Source organism: Phaenicophaeus curvirostris, chromosome 23 (assembly GCF_032191515.1).
Source record: "Phaenicophaeus curvirostris isolate KB17595 chromosome 23, BPBGC_Pcur_1.0, whole genome shotgun sequence".
NCBI classification, from domain to species: Eukaryota; Metazoa; Chordata; class Aves; order Cuculiformes; family Cuculidae; genus Phaenicophaeus; species Phaenicophaeus curvirostris.
The window spans coordinates 7,599,126-7,617,112 of NC_091414.1; the positions used below are offsets into that span (position 1 = coordinate 7,599,126).

Consider the following 17,987-nt stretch of genomic DNA (forward strand, 5'->3'; position numbering starts at 1 on the left):
TCTTTTCTTAAAATACATCCTTTAAGATCATATCCGTCACAGCAGACCTGCAGTGGGTTTATCCTTCCATTAATTCACACTGATGTAACTTCTGATGCTGTGGGTTGCCCTCTATCTCTGACCACCTGTGTTTGTGTTACTTCTAAAATCAACCAATCTAAAAATAACCTAACTCAAAACCTGATAAAACCTATAAAAAGCCTCATGTTTTATTGTGGCTCTGTGAGTGTTTGGTGAGGAAGGTCCTACAATTTCACATTTAGAGAAATCCAGAAACGTTACTAAGAGCATTTGTTCCCCAGCTCTCCCTGGGCAGTAAATGTGTCTTACAGGGACTTGTCCTGAGGGTACTATTTGTCTTTCTAATAATGTTATGGTGGTTTTTGATCACGGAGTCCCTGGGCCTCAGTATGAGCAGCTTACCTTTGCTTTCCCCAGAGGATTTTGATAGAAAGATAGTTAGTTTACCTTTGTATTTTGCTTTAGTTAGCTAAATTGTGGCCGCCTGATGCTTCCCACCCATCTGTACCTTCTGTCTTTGTTTGCTGTGATGCGTCTCCCCTGGTGTCTGCTCCCAGTCACTCCCCACCGTATTTATCCCCCTCCCAGCACCCATCCCTGCCCTGTGCCGGCACCTGGGGCTGCTCTGTGCTCTTGTCCAGCTCCCGGCATTTGTGTACAAGCATTTCACCCTGCTTGCCCCGAACACTGCAGGCTCACACGTGCTCAAGGGAGCTGCAAGGGGCCAGTGGCAGCTGGTTGGCAACCTCTTCGTTGCTTCTTAAGTCCCCGTGATGGGGCCTTGCTCTGCCACCCACCGTATTGCTTGCCTGGCTGCTGTTCCCGTCTATGTTAGCGCTTCCATTCTCTGTGTCCATCCACCCACTGACAGCACATGTGCAGCCTTTAGCTGTCTGCAACGAGACGTCTCGCAGCCCAGCCTGGTGCCTCGTCCGCTGCGTGCCATATGGAGAGCCCCGTCGTTGGGAAGCGCTTGGAGGAGAGCAGCAGCCGCGGTTGGGGGTGCCGGGGGATCCATTTGGGAAAGACTGAAAACTGGAGTAGGGTTTCATCAAGCGCTGTAGGTGCCACAGAGGGTTTGCAGATCATCCAAGGGTCACATGCGTCTGAAAGGTGGAAGGCGGGGAGGAGCAGGAATTGAGCCAAAGGGTAGAACGAGGAGAAATGGGATTAAGTCAATCAGAGGTGATATTTGTGGTGAAATATGGCAAAATGTGGCTGCAATTCTTCATTAGGTTTCTCTGATGAAATGTGCCGAGCAACCTGTAAGATGGTAAGCACTGATGGATGTGCTGGGTTGCAGTTCCTACAGACTGTTATTGCGCTGGCGGTGCACGCGAGTCTCGAGTGACTCTGGCAAGACTGAATTTCCCAGAAGGTCTCCACTCCTAAATAGGGCTTGTTCTCTTTTCCTAGACAGAAGCAGTTCGTTAGACGGCACTCTGCAGGGACCAGGCCGGGGTACAAAGCGATATTCCCAAGATTCCCCTCCATACAGTGCTCCTCTCTCCCCCAAGTTACCAAAGAATGACCGTCACCCTTTGGAAGGTGAGCACAGCGTCTGTTCCCAAAGCTGGCTGTTCGTAGCGACCTGTAACGGATACAGCAGGATTAGATTTGCCAAATGGAGCTGTGGGGTTAGGAAATCCACTTTGCTTTGTCTCCCGCATGGGTTGGTGCTTGGGATTTCAGAGAGAAGTGAAGAAACCATTTTATGCCAAGGTCAGATCCCCAAGAAGTTGTGTGAGGCACGTGGAATGCAGGAGAATTCCTTGTAATCCTGATAGCAATCATCTAATACTATATAAGCTGGGATTTAATTACCTGTATTTTCACTTCCATGGTATCAGCGGTCATAAACTGCCCAGTTGCTCCAGTCAATCTCTCCCAAGGTTTTCCGGGATGATTTGCTGCGGCGCGTTGTGCCGATGCTGATGTGCAGCTGTGCAGCCAGGAACCTGCTGCCCTTTCCCAGGATTCCATCTTGTTCCTCGCAATCCTCCCTAAAGAGCAGGGAAGCTCTCAATAGCGTGTACTCCACCAGCTAAAGCAAATACAATCCCACCCTCCAGCACTGCCGCCTCCTGCAGCAAATCTGGACATCAGAAAAACATTTTTCACAGAAACGGTCATCGGGCACTGGCAGGGGCTGCCCAGGGAGGTAGTTGAGTCACCTTCCCTGGAGGTGTTTAAGGGTGGATGAGGTGCCGAGGGACATGGTTTAGTGGTTGATAGGAATGGTTGGACTCGATGATGCTGGGGGTCTTTTCCAACCTAGTGATTCTGGGAAATGCTGGTGCAGGTGTGCTGTGCCACCTTCTCAGAAGCACTTGCAAAGGTGCCTGCTTTGCTGTGTGCTCTGGAGGTTTCCCTTGCACATGCAGATTGGAGATTTCCAGGGATTCCAGGTAGCTGGTGGGACCCAAGCAGCAGCATTCTATAAATGCTCTTCCACCTTCCCTTTCATTTCTACAGGCGCTCCATAATGTAGACTGGAGATCCAGCCTTATTAATTAAGTCTTTTAATTAGTTGGTGGTGGAATCTGCCAGAGTGTTTGTCTCAATTCATTGTAATATGCCCATGAAAACTTACTGGAGACTCGGCTGGGCTCTGTTCAGTGCTTTGGGCCCTGTTGTTGTCCCTTTAGAATCCTGGTTTCCCTGGTTCTTGCTGAGTTCGCTGCACTTGGGTTGTGGGCCCAGATTTGTGAGTGCACAGCCTCCCATGCGCCGAGGCGTAATTCCAGTCTCCGTCCATCACTGTGCTCTGTGCGCTTCAGGGTCACTGATCCTACTGAGCTCAGCGGGTCTGAACCTGCACTATGGTGTCTACATGGATTAAAACTGCAGGTTTGTCACGAATTATAAGAACAAGGTGAAGCATGGGACTCTCTCATCTGTCCCAGCGTATTGACACGTTAAAAGCTGTTCCCTCAGGCCCAGCTTGTGCCTCAGCCCAAGGTGCACAGTCTTGCTGTCTTCTTGATGTTCTCCTCTAACATATCAGCCGCTGCGCTCTATGTCTGTTAGCAGAGCCTGTCCTCTCCTGCTCTGCTGCAGGCGGAACACGTGGTTTCAGCTGCTGAAGCGTAGTGGTGCTCTCAGGTTGAGGTGCTTTGGTTAGGTGGTAAGCGTTGTGCACTCCCTGTTGCAGTGAAGAGAAGGTTTCCGTAACGGATAATTCCAAGCAGGAACCCACGGTAAAGCGTCTGCAAGATTGATTCTTAGTCTGCTTGAAAGCCTCTTCAGTTCTCTCCTAGCTTTTGTGTGGGCTATGCCCAGTGCACTCCAGCCTCTTCTGGAGTTCAGACACATGGGTAGGTCGTGTGCCTCCCAGAGGGTGATGGTCCTGTTGGTGTGCAAACCTACAGTAGCTCTGTCTTGTTCTATTCTTGGTCCCAGCAGAGGTCTACAGAGCAGGGAGAAATGAGGTGCAGTTCCAAACTCCATCCAGAAATTCATTTTTATCCCATGGCTAAAAGCCCACTCGTCCTTCTCTGTGAAATCTAAGTACAAGGAGTAATTTTAAACAGGAGTAGTTGCATTTTGAGACTATGAACCTGCATTCTCAGATACTGAGTGTTTCTCAAGCGAGGAGGTACATCTTCCTGTGGTGAAGAGCTCCCCAGCAGAGTGTGTTCTGCCTTCAGCAGCGGGACCAACAGCGGTATCTGAGTGGTTTCCAGTCTGCCAGACTGAAGACAGGCGGTGGCCGTGAGAAGTCTTCATTCATTGCCTTTGGCACAGAGTCAGAAAGATGCAGAGGGGGATCTCACTCTTTACATTGTTTTTCCTCTTGCATCCAGTGGCATTTATGTGGCTTTTTGCTAAAAGCAGCTTTTCCAGCACAGCGGGAACCTACTTTTCAGAGCCTGTCACTTGTTGGAAGCAGTGGGTGTTCAGTAGTTGTGCAAATCAGGTTTGCGCTTGTGGCCAAACTCCATGTGTTAGCAGTAAAACACTCTTGGATCTATAGCACAATTTGTTTAATTAAACTGTAATTATCTGCTCCCTGCCTCTTTGCTGCTAATCATGGCGTGTTTCCCTGCAAAGCTCTAAACACGAGCCGTTATTTAAAATGAGCAGTTTGTATGAGAAAATCTGCCCAGAATTAACCACCTCCTCCGAAGCTCATTATCAGGGGCGAAAGGGTTCTGGATGGTGTCTGTGAACACAGCCCATGCCCTGACACTTGCAGAAGCATGTTGTCTTCTGCAGCAGACAATCCACAGAGCTGGTCATCGTTCTCCTCTTGCCTTGTTTCTCTCTGGAAAGGAAAGGTATCATTCTGGACGGATCATTCATCTGAGCAGTTCTCTGCATGTTGTCCCTGAGAAAAGCCCCAATCTCTCTTGCATCGCCCTTACCCAGGAGCCTCCAGCTCTGCTGCAATATTTACAGCACAGCCAAGCACTCACAGTCCTTTGGTAACATGGGATGAACACGCGGCTTCAGTTCTGCCCCTTGGGCAAACCAAGCCGAGCTCCCCGGCTGCACGGACCCATCCTCTTCAGATGCGTCATCCTGAGCACGTGTGAGAACATGACCCTGGATTTGAAAAACGCATCACAGTGCATTCACATCAGAATAATGACAGTGTGTTAATTGTTGAGTTAAATATCTTCTGACGGTGAGGTTTGGATGCTCAGCATTGTACCAGCAGGAACCTGAGCACATAGTCTCCCAGCCTCCCAAGCACAGTCTTCGCTGGCTGAGCCCAGGAATTCTTTCTGCTGATGCAAATCCCCTCTGTGTGAGCTCTCGGGGCTCCACGTGCAGTTACACACGGTTCCTGGCCCAGCACATCTGGGTCTTCCTGGCAAGTTGAAGCCATTCTTCACCTGGCAGAGGGTGCTGAGTTTCCTTGGAGGATGGAGATGAGCAGCACAGACCTGTTCCTACGCCCGCAGCTGCTTTTCAGTTCCAGGGCAGCCAGCCCAGTGCAGTGGGCTGTACCCACAGGTCCTTCTCTTAACTCTGTGCTTTCCCATGAGTTCCACACCACCCTTTTCCACAGATGTTTATTGGGAAGTGGTTGGTTTTAAGCAAAACCATCCTGGTGTGAGAGGAACCCCTGGGGAACTGCTATGAAGAAGCTCTTCTCCCAAGGGATGGGTGATGGGACGAGAGGAAATGGCCTCAAGTTGCGCCAGGGCAGGTTCAGAATGGACATCAGAAAAAACTTCTTCCCTGAAAGGGTTCTCAGGCACTGGCAGGGGCTCCCCAAGGAGGTGATGGAGTCCTCATCCCTGGACATGGGCAGGTGAGGTGCTTAGGGATGTGGTTTAGCAGTGGACAGGTGTGGTTGGACTCGATGGTCTCAAAGGTCCTTTCCAACCAAGTGATTCTCTGATCCTATGCCGTGCCCCGGCAGTGTCACATCCCCTGCGTGGGTCTGTTTCAACCCAGACCAAGGAATCTCTGCCCACCCCAGGGCCAGGGCAGCCAGCTGAGTGCTCGGTTGGCATCCAGTCTTGTGCTGAGCTGGTTTGGTGGGAAAGTGGTGTGGCAGTGAAGGAAGGGTCCAAAGTTGTCCAGGAGTCAGAAAGCTGATTTGTACTCCTAGAGCAGGTGAAAACCCTTCTACTCACCCAGGAAATTGGTGTCGTGGGCCAGCACACAGCACAGGTCACCAGGGAAAACCAATCTTCACATGAGCTCTGTCTCTAAAGGGGACTTTAAGAAAGTGCTGCTGGTTTCTAAGAGTGTCCCAGAGACCTAAAAGCAAAGAAGGGCAGAAATGCATCAAGTGCAGAGTAACAAAGCCCAGGAGATGGAGGGTTGCGGTTATGCCACTGATAACCTCATGTCCGCTCCACCAGACAGGTGGACAAGAGGGATGCTTGCTGTCTGCAGCCTTAGGAGATGAAGCCAGGGAAGGTGTGGGCTGGCTGCCTCTAGCTGAACTCACCTCTCGGATCTCTGCTCAAACACAGACAGCAAAAGCACTGAAACCGAAGGATCCCTGTTCACAGAATAGTCCTGCAGTTCACAGAAACCAGAAAAAAACACATCCAGGAGAGGTTGCTCCACTTGGTGGGGCCCAACCTCTGCAGCACTCAGGTACCACTTGAGGCTCTGGTAAGCTGCATCTCCTGTCACTGAGGCACAGCACATCAGCTTAGCAGGCAAGTTTGGGAAGACCTCAACAGCTTTTGGGTCTCCTGGGATGCAGTATCGACTCTGCACCCTCACCACCACCCAGTTCAGCACAGTCTCACTGCGCTGGCTTCTCACCTCCTGCTCCGGCGGTTTGGGAAGTCCCAGGGAAGAAGCCCAGGACCCGGCTGGGGCAGTTGCTCAGGTTTCTTTATTGTCACATAACACATTGTGTGTTTGAGCAGCTCAGGACTGTGAGCTGATCTCAGGGTCCCTGTGGATACTTGTAGAGGAGCTCCAGCTCCCAGCCAGGTGTGGTGGCCCAGCCTGGAGTACACAGGCCATACCCCTTGTTGTAGGAGCTGTGTTCTTCTTGGGCTGTATGAACTTGCCGAGTGTTCCATGATAAAGAACGCAGGTATTTGAGGATGACTCATGAGGCATCAGGTCCACCAGGACTGCACTGGGTTGCAGGTACCACAATAACATGTACAGACACGTGGTCCTGGGATGAAGTTGTCACAGTGTAACAGAAAAAGGAGGTCTCGCTGGCTCAGCTGGTACAATACATCACCCCGAACAGTTTCCTCAGCCCCTGCATCCTAACACTGCCACTGCCAGAAGAAAATTGAGTGGAAGAGAAGGTGAGAAAGCCAATTTTGCTCTGGGACCCCTGCCCTATAGAGCCCTGTCCCTCCTGTGTGTGTCCCAACCAGGGGTGCTGGTCACCGACATGGTTAGGCAGTGAAACAGGAGCTCAGGAAGGGCCACCAGCAGCTTGCTTTGGGGCTGAAGGATCAGCACGGTGTGAGAGCATTGCCGGGCCATGATGCTGCAGCTGAGCCGCTCCAAGGAGCCTACTGCTCCCTCCTGCTCTGCTGTCCAGGCTGTAGCAGGAGTCTGACTCAAGACTCCCAAAGTTCCAGCCGCCTGGTCCGTTACCTGACATGCTGATGCCGATAACGTGTCGCACTTGACCCCTCTGGGAGCCTCGTCTCCTCACTCAGGGCTGTTGTGCGAGTCCTGTGTCCGTTGGCTTCCTGAACGGGCAGCCCTCCACCTCCTGACACCGCGGTGGAAGGGAAGCGGCAAGGACATAGGACCGCAAGGCACAGCTGGTGGTGGCATTTACAGAGCAGCCACTGCTCCAGCCTGGGTACCAACCATTATCACTGGTTGGACTGGCATTTGGCAGGCAGGCGCCGGGCTGCAGTGCTTTGGCAGTGCCTGTTTGACTCTCGGTGCTCTCGAGGAGCCCACCGGCGCGGTGATTGAACCCTGCCCTCCCTGCGGGTCTGTGTTTGCTGCCGTTCTGCTTTGTGCCGCTGAGCGGTAACTTCAGGCCGTGCGGCATTCGGGTGCACTGACTGCAGCTTGGTGCGTTCCAGGTGAAACCTTTGTTCTGGGAGATGGGCTCCCAGGGCCCTTGGAGCCTCGCCTGGATCCCATGGACTCTGCCTTGAACTCTGTCAGTCCCTCCAGCCACAGCAGGAGCTCCAGAGACTATCGCCTGCCGGGATACAGGCACCTGCACCAGCCCTCTAGCCTCAGCCCGGGCAGCACCTCTGCCCTGCGCAGGCTTAGCTCTGGGGGTAAGAGAGTTAAGAAGCCAGGCCTCCGGTTATAAATTTGACAAGAAAGGGCTTTTCTAACTCCTGTTACACCTCATTAATGTCATCACATAGCAGAGACCGGCCTTTAGTAGTCTGTGAGGTTTAACGGTGGCTGTACGGGCACGGCAGCCGGGCGGGTGGGAAGATGGAGAGGTGATGCTTGTGGGCTGGATCCTTCGGCGTGGTGGCGAGCGGACCTGGAGGTCAGTGGAAAGGATGGAGCAGGCAGGAGCTGCACTTGCAAGCATGGACAAGGGGCTGTCAGAGCGATAAATGGGCATCTGAGTCTGTGAGGATGGATGGTGAATGGTCAGGGAGTGAAGAGCCACCTGATGAGGCTGGGAGCCGGGGTGGGTGGCCAGGAGGGCAGGTGGATGTGCCAGTGACACTAGTTTGTGTGCAGGAACAGAGGCAGGAATGCTTCTCGTTGCCCTGAATCAGCACATCACATCCAAGTGTGTGCAGGAAAAGTTGGAATTTAGGTGTATGGCATCAACAAAAGCCTCTATAAAGCTCAGGCTTCTGATGCTTTGATCCGTCTGCCTCCTTCACATCCATGCATGCAGGCAGAGAGCTGGAACATCAATGCCAGCACAGTGGAAGCAGGAGTGCTGTTAGTGTGAGCGGTGCTTCAGGACAACAGAATTCCGTGTTAAGAGCTCAATCCATCCGAAAATGAAGCCGATGAAAACACAGAACAGCTTTGCTGTCTTAAAATTGCTAAATGCAGTGCTGGGTGCAGGGGAGTGAGAGGAGAACCAGCACGAAGGGAGAAGATTGGAATGGAGGTTGTTTTCTGCGAGGATGGGAACCATCAGCAGATGGAAGGAAGGGTGGGAATGGGGGAGCAAACTCAGCTGGAGGGGGGCAAGGGGAAACTGAGATTAAGAGTGAGCAAAAGGGCTCAGTGTTGAAGGCTGCCCTGAAAAAGAAGGCTTAAGGAGAGAGAACAAGGCTGCGGGGCTGGCTCTTTGCTGCAGGAATCCCTGGGGCACGGCTGGGACCTGCCCTCCGTATGGCCTCTACCATTGCTTTGAGAGGGCCCCACGTGGTGGGTGACGGCTGGAGCGATGCTGCGGGGACGCTTGGGGTAACAGCTGCTGTTTCGCCCTCCCCCAGGTTCAGACAGATACCTCGGCTCACGAGACGTCTCCCGGCTCAGCAGCCGTGACCCCTCGTCCTGGACGGTGGAGGAGGTGATGCAGTTCATACGGGAAGCGGATCCACAGCTGGGACCCCACGCTGACCTCTTCCGAAAACACGTAAGGATGTTGGGACACATGGAGATGTGCATGTGCGTTATATGGGAGGGGGCAGATCACCACACATGGGAAAACCAGGAGAGACAGGAGAACTCGGCACTTTGGACCAGCCGGAGTTTCATGCTAAGGAAAATATCCACATAAATCCTGCTCGTATCATGTTCAGGCTTGGGATCCTCACTCCGGAATTCAAGGGAAGGCCATCACAGCCCAGCTGAGGCTCCAAGCGCCGCTGCCTCACTGTGTATGGATTGCTTAGCTCTGAGATGGATTTGAATCCCTGTGCTGAAAACATCAAATCTTGCTCATCCTGGAGCATCCTTGTTCACCTCGTAGCAAATTTCTCCTGGCAAGAAACATCTTCCATGTGGGATGCAATGAGTGCATTGCAGCTGAAGTCTGTTCCCTATAAGGTGTCTCCCAAGGCTCTGGTTCCCACACCCGTCTTTATGTGTAAAATACTTAATAGATGCACAGCGTGGAGCTGGGACAATTAAAGTCTCAAAAACTTCATCAGCGCCACATTTTGGTCCCTGCCCAACAGCTCACTGTTCCTCTGCCTTTTGATTCCACCAATGTCATACCTGGTGGTGCTTGTGAAGCCAGAAGAGCGGTAGGAGAAAGGCAGTAGAGGAGCCAGGCTGTTGCTGCCTCTGGGAAGGGGTGGGCTGAGACAACACCTTTTTTTTTCCTCATTAGTTCTATTTTAGAACCACTGGTAATTGAAAAATGTCTTGTTTTAATTATGCAAGAGAGCCCTGAGCTCCGCTGAGGGAGGGAAGTCCCTGAGGAAGAACTTCGGTGTCATCTGAAGAAGGGAAAAGAAAAACAGACCTGGTACTGGAGATCTTACCTAGTGTGAGACCTAATTGAGCACGACATATGGCAGGATTTTCTGTTATCATAGAATCTCAGAATTGTTGAGGTTGGAAAAGCCCTCTTAGCTCATCCAGTCCAACTGTCAGCCCAGCCCCACCATGCCTGTTAAACTGTGTCCCAAAGTGTCACATCTACCCATTCTTTGAACCCCTTACGAACGGAGACTCCACCACTGCCCTGGGCAGCCTCTGCCAGTTCTTCAGCACTCTCAGTAAAGAAATTTTTCCTCATATACAGTCTAAACCTCCCCTGGCAAAATTTGATTTCCTCTCATCCTGTCACTTGTTGCTTGGGAGAAGAGTCCAGCACCCACCTCACTGCAACCTCCTTTGCAGGAGCTGCAGAGAGCAATGAGGTCTCCCCTCAGCCTCCTTCTCCAGACGGTTGTAGAGGCTGCGTGGTTTATTTTTCAATTATACATCCATTAACCTGTCCACTGCTAAGCACGGGGCAAAGCCAGAATCAGGTTGAGGAAAGGAATGCTGCAAGGGACTGGAAAACGTCCACCCACAGATGCAAAGTGCAGACCTGTTCTCTGATTATTTCAAGCTTTGCGATCCCTCCTGTCCTGAGCCACAGTGCGGGCACCACGGGCTCAGATGGAAAGCATCAGATGCTGTTGAGAGCTGCGATGCCAACCAGCCCTACTGGAGGAGAAATGCTCCATCCACGCTCTGCCGGCTGCTGGGACTGCGCTGAGGAACTCCAGGAATTCGCTTTGCGCACAGGCGCAGCCTCTCTGGGTTTGCTGGTCTCCTTCAGCCTTGACTTTGTGGCTGTCTGTGTTGTGGCAGGGCCTGCACGTCCTCTCCCAGGACATTTCCCCTGGACGATAGCTTTAAATTGGAGAGGGGCAGATTTAGACTAGAGGAAATTCTTCACAATGAGGGTGGGGAGGCCCTGGCCCAAGTTGCCCAGGGCAGTGGTGGCTGCCCCATCCCTGGAGGGGTTCAAGGCCAGGTTGGATGGGGCTTGGAGCCCCTGATCCAGTGGGAGGCGTCCCTGCCCATGGCAGGAGGATTGGAATTAGATGATCTTTATGGTCTCTTCCAACCCAAACCATTCTGTGATTTGATGATTCTATGATGACGATGCCCCTGAGTGAGAGGTGGCTCCCCTGCACTGCAGCTGCCTCAGTCGTTCCCCTGGTTCCGCTCCTGTTTCCTCCCTGCCTCCCCTCAGGATTTGCTGACCAGCGCGATGTGGCTCCTGGGTGCTTCCCACCCAGCAGATTTCCCACCACTCTGTGGGGATGTGGGGTTGAACCCCAGCCCCGCGGGCAGGGCGGGATGCAGGGATGCCTGCACTGGGATGCTGCAGTTCTGTGCAACCGACCTCGCACCCAGCCCTGCGGCTTCAGCCCTCGGCGTTGTGGCCACGGCCTGTCCGGGCAGCAGGACGGGGCTCACCGCTGTGGTTACCAGCGCTGCCGTTTCTCTTCTTTCCAGGAGATCGACGGGAAGGCGCTGCTCCTGCTGCGGAGCGACATGATGATGAAGTACATGGGGCTGAAGCTGGGGCCAGCCCTGAAGCTCACTTACCACATCGACAAGCTAAAGCAAGGCAAGTTCTGAGAGAGCGCTCGGCAGGACGGATCCTGGAAGCTCTGCTCCTGGCCATCCCTACCCGCGCTTGCCTGCCGACAGGTACACATGCACACACCCCATTTACGCCGCAGACGGACACCTCGCTGACAGCCCAGCCCTGCTGCAGGGCTCTGGCTGCCCCCTCGCCCTGCGCCAGCGGCCGCGCCCCAGCGGGCAAGCGGGAAGAGGCCAGCACATGCTCGGCCCCAACGCTTCACATCAGACTCGAGTCATGGGCATCTGTTGGAAGCAGAGGGTCTGTCCCCGTGGCCCAACAGGCGCTTCTCCACAGGCTCCCAGCTTTGCTTCCCGGGATGGAGCCGTGGCTCTGGGCAGAGCCCGTGGGATCTGGGCGCTCGTGCTGGCTCCTGTCCTTGCGCTGTGGCTCAGGCACTCCTGAAGGGGAGGCCACGCAGCCCTGGGGCTGCCTGTGGGACGGGGGCTGCACTCGGCTCCCGACCCCTCTCAGGGGTGGGAGTTGCACGCTTTGCACTTGGCTGGGCAGCCGCGCTGTGAGGGGTCAACGTCCCCGACCCGCACTCAGTCCCCATCGCACCACGGGGAGCTCGGAGCAGCAACCGCTCCGTCCCCGTCTTCCACACCCAGCCCGGGGCCCTCACCCCTGAGCTCCTCCTGCCCTCAGCTCCCAGCCCTCCGCCGGCTGTGGACGATGGAGCCTTCGTATTTATTTCGGACTGGGGAGGCTGCGCAGCCGCGCGCGGCTCTGCCCAGAGCACGGAGCGAACAGGGGTAGAGCCGAGGAGTGTGGCTGAGTCTGGTGAACCCAGGACAAGGCTGGGCCTGGGTCTGATCCTTCTCTTGGGTTTCTTTTGAGGGTTTGGCGTTTTTTAATTATTTTTTTTTTTTATAAGGAGTTGTCTGTTCAAATGCTGAAATGATTTTTCTACCAGTTGTGGAACTCACAGCTCTTGGAAGTTTTTAGACAGAGATGCAGGGTTTGTCTTCCCAGGGCCCTGCTGGGTCCTCTGAGGTTCACTCCGTCCAGCTCCACAGGTGCCGGAGATGCTGGGTCCGGGCAGTGGGAGGATCCCAGTGAGGTCCCTGTCCTTGCGTTGCTCTTCCCGCGAGGGCTTTGCCTGGCATGGGGGCACCCAGTTGTTTCAGACAGTCCTGTGTATTTATTTTTGATGGCACTTGAGTGGTGACCCAACGGCCCAGACGCGTCCCTGCCGCAGCGAGAGGAGCAGAGGGCACCCGACGCTGCCGATGGGGACCCCGGAGCATCTGTACCCCAGGCTGGGGAAGGGCTGTCAGGGGCGACACGGGCTGCCCCAAGCATGCACCCCCCACGTGCTCCCACACTCCCAGCTTCCGCAGCGACCAAAGGACTGGGCAAGGGTCTCCACTGCAAGCACTTCTTCCTTCTCCTGCCTTCCCCTCACCCTCTGCACATCCAGAGCCACCTCCCGCGCCCTCGCCCCTGCCAGCCCCGAGGGCCCCGGCTGGGCCCACGCTGAGCAGCTCCCAGGCTCTGCACTGGGTCAGGTTTTACCCCTAAGGGGAAAAGATGAAAAACTTAAAAATACCCCAAAACCCCAACGGAACAGAGAGGCTTTTGTTGTACAGACGCCTGCGCTGAGGGAGGGGGCTCTGGCCGCTCGCAGCCCCCGGGGCTCCCAGCATCGGCTCCAGGACGCCCCTTGGTTTCACCCGGCGCTGATCCCACTGCAGACGGGTCCCCGCGTGGGGTCAGCCCGTGCTTTCCTCTGCACTTATTTTACGTTGATTTGTTTATAAATAAAATGATAACTACATTCCTCTGCGCTGGCTGTGTGTGCTCCGAGGGGAGCGCTGGGCTGGGCTCCAGCAGCGTCATGGTGGGGAGCCGGGGGAGCCCAGGGACAGGGTCAGAGTGTAGGGTCAGGACGAACACTGAGCTCATGGGAGACCTGGGATGAGAAAACAAAACACCACCAGCAACCCGGTGCTGCGATGAGCGAAGGCTCATTAGTGCATCACCTTCTGTCTGATCTCTGATCCCTGCCCAGCCTCTCTGATCCCACTGGCTCCGGCTCTTGGCAGCTCGGCCTCTGCCCCTCAAACAGCACTCACCTTACCTGCTCCTGTCCAAAGCTTCTCAACATCGAAGGATGTTGAGGCTCTGGAGCGAGTCCAGAGAAGAGCAACGAAGGTGGTGAGGGGGCTGGAGAACAGGCCTTATGAGGAGCGGCTGAGAGAGCTGGGGGTGTTTAGCCTGGAGAAGAGGAGGCTGAGGGGAGGCCTCATTGCTCTCTACAACTACCTGAAAGGAGGTTGTGGAGAGGAGGGAGCTGGGCTCTTCTCCCAAGTGACAGGGGACAGGACGAGAGGGAATGGCCTCAAGCTCCACCAGGGGAGGTTCAGGCTGGACATCAGGAAAGAATATTTCACAGAAAGGGTCAGCGCTTGGGGGCCCTTGGCTTTGCCGGGCTGGGACCAAACCCTTCCCAGCCTGAAGGCGACACCGAGTGTCGAGAGAGCAACTGTGAGACTGCAGAGACAGGAGAGGGGAGCGTGACAAGAGGTGTTTTGAACAACCACAAACCCTGTTTATTCCTTAATGCTAGACTAAGGTGTTTCTCCCTCTACCACACGACTGGCAGCCCAAGGTCGCTGCTGTTTCCCCCCGGCCCGTTTCAAAGCCCATCGCCGTGTCGGGCAGCCGGGTCGTGGGGTGGGCAGGAGCAGGTCCGGCAGTGTCGGAAGATGCGGCCTTGGCAGGGTGGTGGCCGTGGCGCGGGAGCGGCAGGAGGTGCTGGAGGGCGGAATGGAAGGCCGGCAGCCCCGGGGAGCTGCCCGGGATCCGGACCTGGCCACCAGTCTGGGCGTGGAGGGGGCCCAATGAACAGCGGGGCAGGAGGTGAGCGGCGCTGGGGTGAAGGCGGCTGGAGCCGGAGCCGCCTCTGGGACGTGCTCAGGGCTGTCTGTGCGGGCCGTCTGCCCGGGGCTGGCCCGGCACTGGTGCTCGGGGCGTCGGGGTCGGCCCACGGCTCGGTCGCTGTGGGGCTGGGGGCTGCGCGGCTCTGGGCGTCCTTCTCCTCCGTGGCTCCTGTCGCCGCCGGAGCATCCGCTCGTCTCTTCTTGGGCCGCTCGGCCTCCTGCCCGGGGCCGCGTGGGGCTGCAGCCGGGGCTCGCTCTCCTTCCCCAGGGCTGGGGTGTCCCCTCCGGAGGAGCTCGGGCTGAGCTCTCTGGAAGCAGGGGCTGTGGAAGAAGTGCAGCTGCGGATCGCAGAGGACAGGAGTCAGGGCCAGCATTGCCACAAGGAGGAAGAGAGAGATTCTCTAGGCAAGCGTTTGGCTGGGACAAAGGGCTCTCGGTGGCCATGAACCCTCCAGCTTAGGCTGAATAAAATGCTGGGATGGAGCTTTTGTAAGTAGGGACCATGCTGGGGTTCTCAGTATTTGGGAGGAGAGAAGCATAGGGTTTTCCAAGCCTGAAAAATGAGGGAATGGTGGAGAACCCCAAATCACTCAGCATGGAATGGTCAGCGTTCGGTAGATGCCACAAGAAGATTGGAACTTTTGGTTCAGCCGGATAGAGAGCAAGCACAGAAAGAGCCCCAAGTGATGGGACTGTGCTTGCTTTTCACAGCTGCAACCAAGTCCCTTTGGTCAGCACTTCTGCTCCTCCAAAATCCTGCCCTTAGAATTCCTGACACCCACCCCGAGACAAACTCAGGCCGCGTGCTCCCACCCCCATCCTGGCTCCCTGCCTGGGAAAGGTTTCTTCTAGCTGAACGTGCCCCTCTCCCCACCAAATGTCTGGAGGGTTCTCTCAGGGGGGAAGAACTCCCGTACCTTGCCCAGAGAAGATCCTGCTGCTGCCATTGCTTGCAGCTTCCCGACGGAGATAGAGATGGAAGAATCTCCCTCCATCATGCGGAATCCATGGAGGTTCATTTGGAGGATGAAGCCTCCCATGGACTCAGTTTCAAAGATCCTCCTCCCCAGGACTTCCTTGCAGAAGAGTTCTTCTGCGATGACGACGCAGTGTCCATCGTCGGCCCACCAGATTGACTGGAAGTGATGGCTGCTGACGATCTTCCAGAGGTTCTTGAGGAACCTGCGGGCTGAAGAGGGGCTGGGTTTGGCACAGCTGTCCTCCCACCACTGATACCAGAGGCTGGGCACCCCGCACTCATCAGACTTACCTTGAAAGTTCTCTCCTGCGAGAGGTGTGCTGGCAGCATCCCCGGGTGCTGCCATGTCACGTCCTGCGTGGCTGGGAGAAGATGAAGGCACCAAACCAGGCTCCTCCGTGTCGGAGGATGAGTCTGGTGAAGGTGACTCCATGCCGTCTCTCATGGCTGAGCCGGGTTGCAGCTTGGAGCCTCGTCCCTTTGGCTGAGCAGCGAGACGGAGTCCTGCCTGTCAGCGGCTGAAGGGCTGTGGCGTCTGGTGCCCGGGCAGCAGCTCGACCAGTGCCCTGGGTCACTGGGACGCCTGCGTCCCATCACTGTGACCTCACCGTGTGGCACGCGTCTCCTGGTGACAGGAGCTGGGAGGCAGCACAACTTCTAAAAAGTCCTGTTGTCTTCTGTAAATGCAGCTTGGGACTGAAATAAACTGGTGCCCCAACTCAGAATACGGATTTTGGGTTCTCTCGCACGGCTGTGCTGCAGCACCAGACTGTTCCTAAAGCAATCCTCGAATCACACAGTCAGTTAAGTGTGAAAAGGCCTTTCAGATCAAGTGCAGTTGCACCCTGAACGCTGGCAAGCCAACCACTAAACCACGGAGCAAGCACGACATCCGCATGGCTTTTCAATCCCTCCCTTAGTAAATCCCCCACTCCCCTGGGCTCCCACCTCACCAGAGCCTCCTTTGGGGGAGCTGCAGAGAGCGATGAGGTCTCCCCTCAGCCTCCTCTTCTCCAGGCTATGGAGAAAAATGACCTTTAGGGATGTGCAAGAGGGACCCTGTTAGTCATCAGTGGGAATGAGGAACGGTGGATGCACCCAGGGATGGGGTCAGTCCCAAAGGATTGGGGGTGTCTCCAGGATGGGGCTGTACCCAGGGAGGGGTGGCAAGGCTGCAGTGCTGGACATCAAAAAGCCCCAGAGCTGCAGTTCTTCCCTTGGCCTCCTTCCCCCCGTGCAGAAACGCCCGTGCCCTCTGCTGTGGAACAGCCCCCGCTCTGGGATTTCAACCATGACTGGCAGGAAAGGAAAGAGGAGCAAATGCTGGATTCTGCACCTGGGATGGGTCATGCCGGGACCAAGGATAAAGTGGGAGAGGAGTGGCTGGAGAGGAGCCAGCAGAAAAGACCCATCAGATCATTGATTCCAACCATTCCCACCAATCACTAACCCATGCCCCTTAGCACCTAGTCCACCCGTCCCTTTAAACCCCTCCAGGGAAAGTGACTCAACTGCCTCCCTGGGCAGCCTCTGCCAGGGACCAATCACCCTTTCTGTGAAATATTTTTTCCTGGTGTCCACCCTGAACCTCCCCTGGCAGAGCTTGAGGCCATTCCCTCTTGTCCTGTCCCCTGTCACTTGGGAGAAGAGCCCAGCTCCCTCCTCCCCACAACCTCCTCTCAGGTAGTTGCAGAGAGCAATGAGGTCTCCCCTCAGCCTCCTCATCTCCAGGCTAAACACCCCCAGCTCTCTCAGCCGTTCCTCATAAGGCCTGTTCTCCAGCCCCTTCACGAGCTTCGTTGCTCTTCTCTGGACTCGCTCCAGAGCCTCAACATCCTTCTTGTGGTGAGGGGCCCAGAACTGAACAGAGGATTCGAGGAGCGGTCTCACCAGTGCCGAGTGCAGAGGGAGAAGAACCTCCCTGCACCTGCTGGCCACGCCGTTTCTGATCCAAGCCAAGATGCCATTGGCCTTCTTGGCCACCTGGGCCACTGCTGGCTCATGTTCAGTCGCTGTCAACCAACACCCCCAGGTCCCTCTCCTCCAGGCAGCTTTCTAGACAGACTTCTCCTAGTCTGGAGCTGCTCAGGGTTGTTGTGCCCCAAGTGCAGGACCCGGCATTTGGCTTTGTTAAACCTTATCTCATTATTCTCAGCCCAGCGGTCCAGCCTGTTCAGATCCCTTTGGAGCCTCCCGACCCTCCAGCAGATCCACACTTCCACCCAGCTTAGTGTCGTCCACAAACTTGCTAAGGGTGCACTCGGTGCCTTCATCCAGGTCATTGATAAAGACATCGAACAGGGCTGGACCCAGCACTGAGCCCTGGGGAACCCCACTTGTCACTGGCCTCCAGCTGGAGTTAACTCCATTTCCCACCACTCTCTGGGCCCTCCAGCCAACCAGTTTTCCACCCAGGAGAGTGTGCGCCTGTCCAGGCCAGAGGTGACAGTTTACTAACCAGAATGCTGGGAGAAACGGTGTCAAAGGCTTTACTGAAGTCCAGGAAGACCCATCCACAGCCTTTCCCTCATCCAGCAGCCAAGTCACTTTGTCATAGAAGGCGATCAGGTTAGTTTGGCAAGACCTGCCTTTCGTGAACCCATGATGGGGTGGGATGTGCAGCAGGGGGGCCAGGGACCAAGGGGTCTGCACATGCCCTGAGCCCCCA

The 17,987-nt window shown here is 55.3% G+C and overlaps 1 protein-coding gene across 8 annotated transcripts in view; it reads left to right on the plus strand.

Moving 5' to 3' along the window:
* Positions 1-13,235, plus strand: part of SCMH1 (Scm polycomb group protein homolog 1) — an 80,287-nt gene extending 67,052 nt beyond the window's left edge. For 5 of the 8 annotated variants that reach the window (XM_069875233.1, XM_069875240.1, XM_069875236.1 and 2 more), the window contains 4 exons: positions 1,438-1,569; positions 7,509-7,712; positions 8,853-8,995; positions 11,323-13,235. In XM_069875233.1, the coding sequence (XP_069731334.1) occupies positions 1,438-1,569; positions 7,509-7,712; positions 8,853-8,995; positions 11,323-11,448 (605 nt within the window). In that variant the 3' untranslated portion in view covers positions 11,449-13,235. The remainder of the gene's footprint in view (positions 1-1,437; positions 1,570-7,508; positions 7,713-8,852; positions 8,996-11,322) is intronic. The other 3 variants (XM_069875238.1, XM_069875237.1, XM_069875239.1) reach the window with 3 other exon arrangements.
* Positions 13,236-17,987: the final 4,752 nt, after the last annotated feature.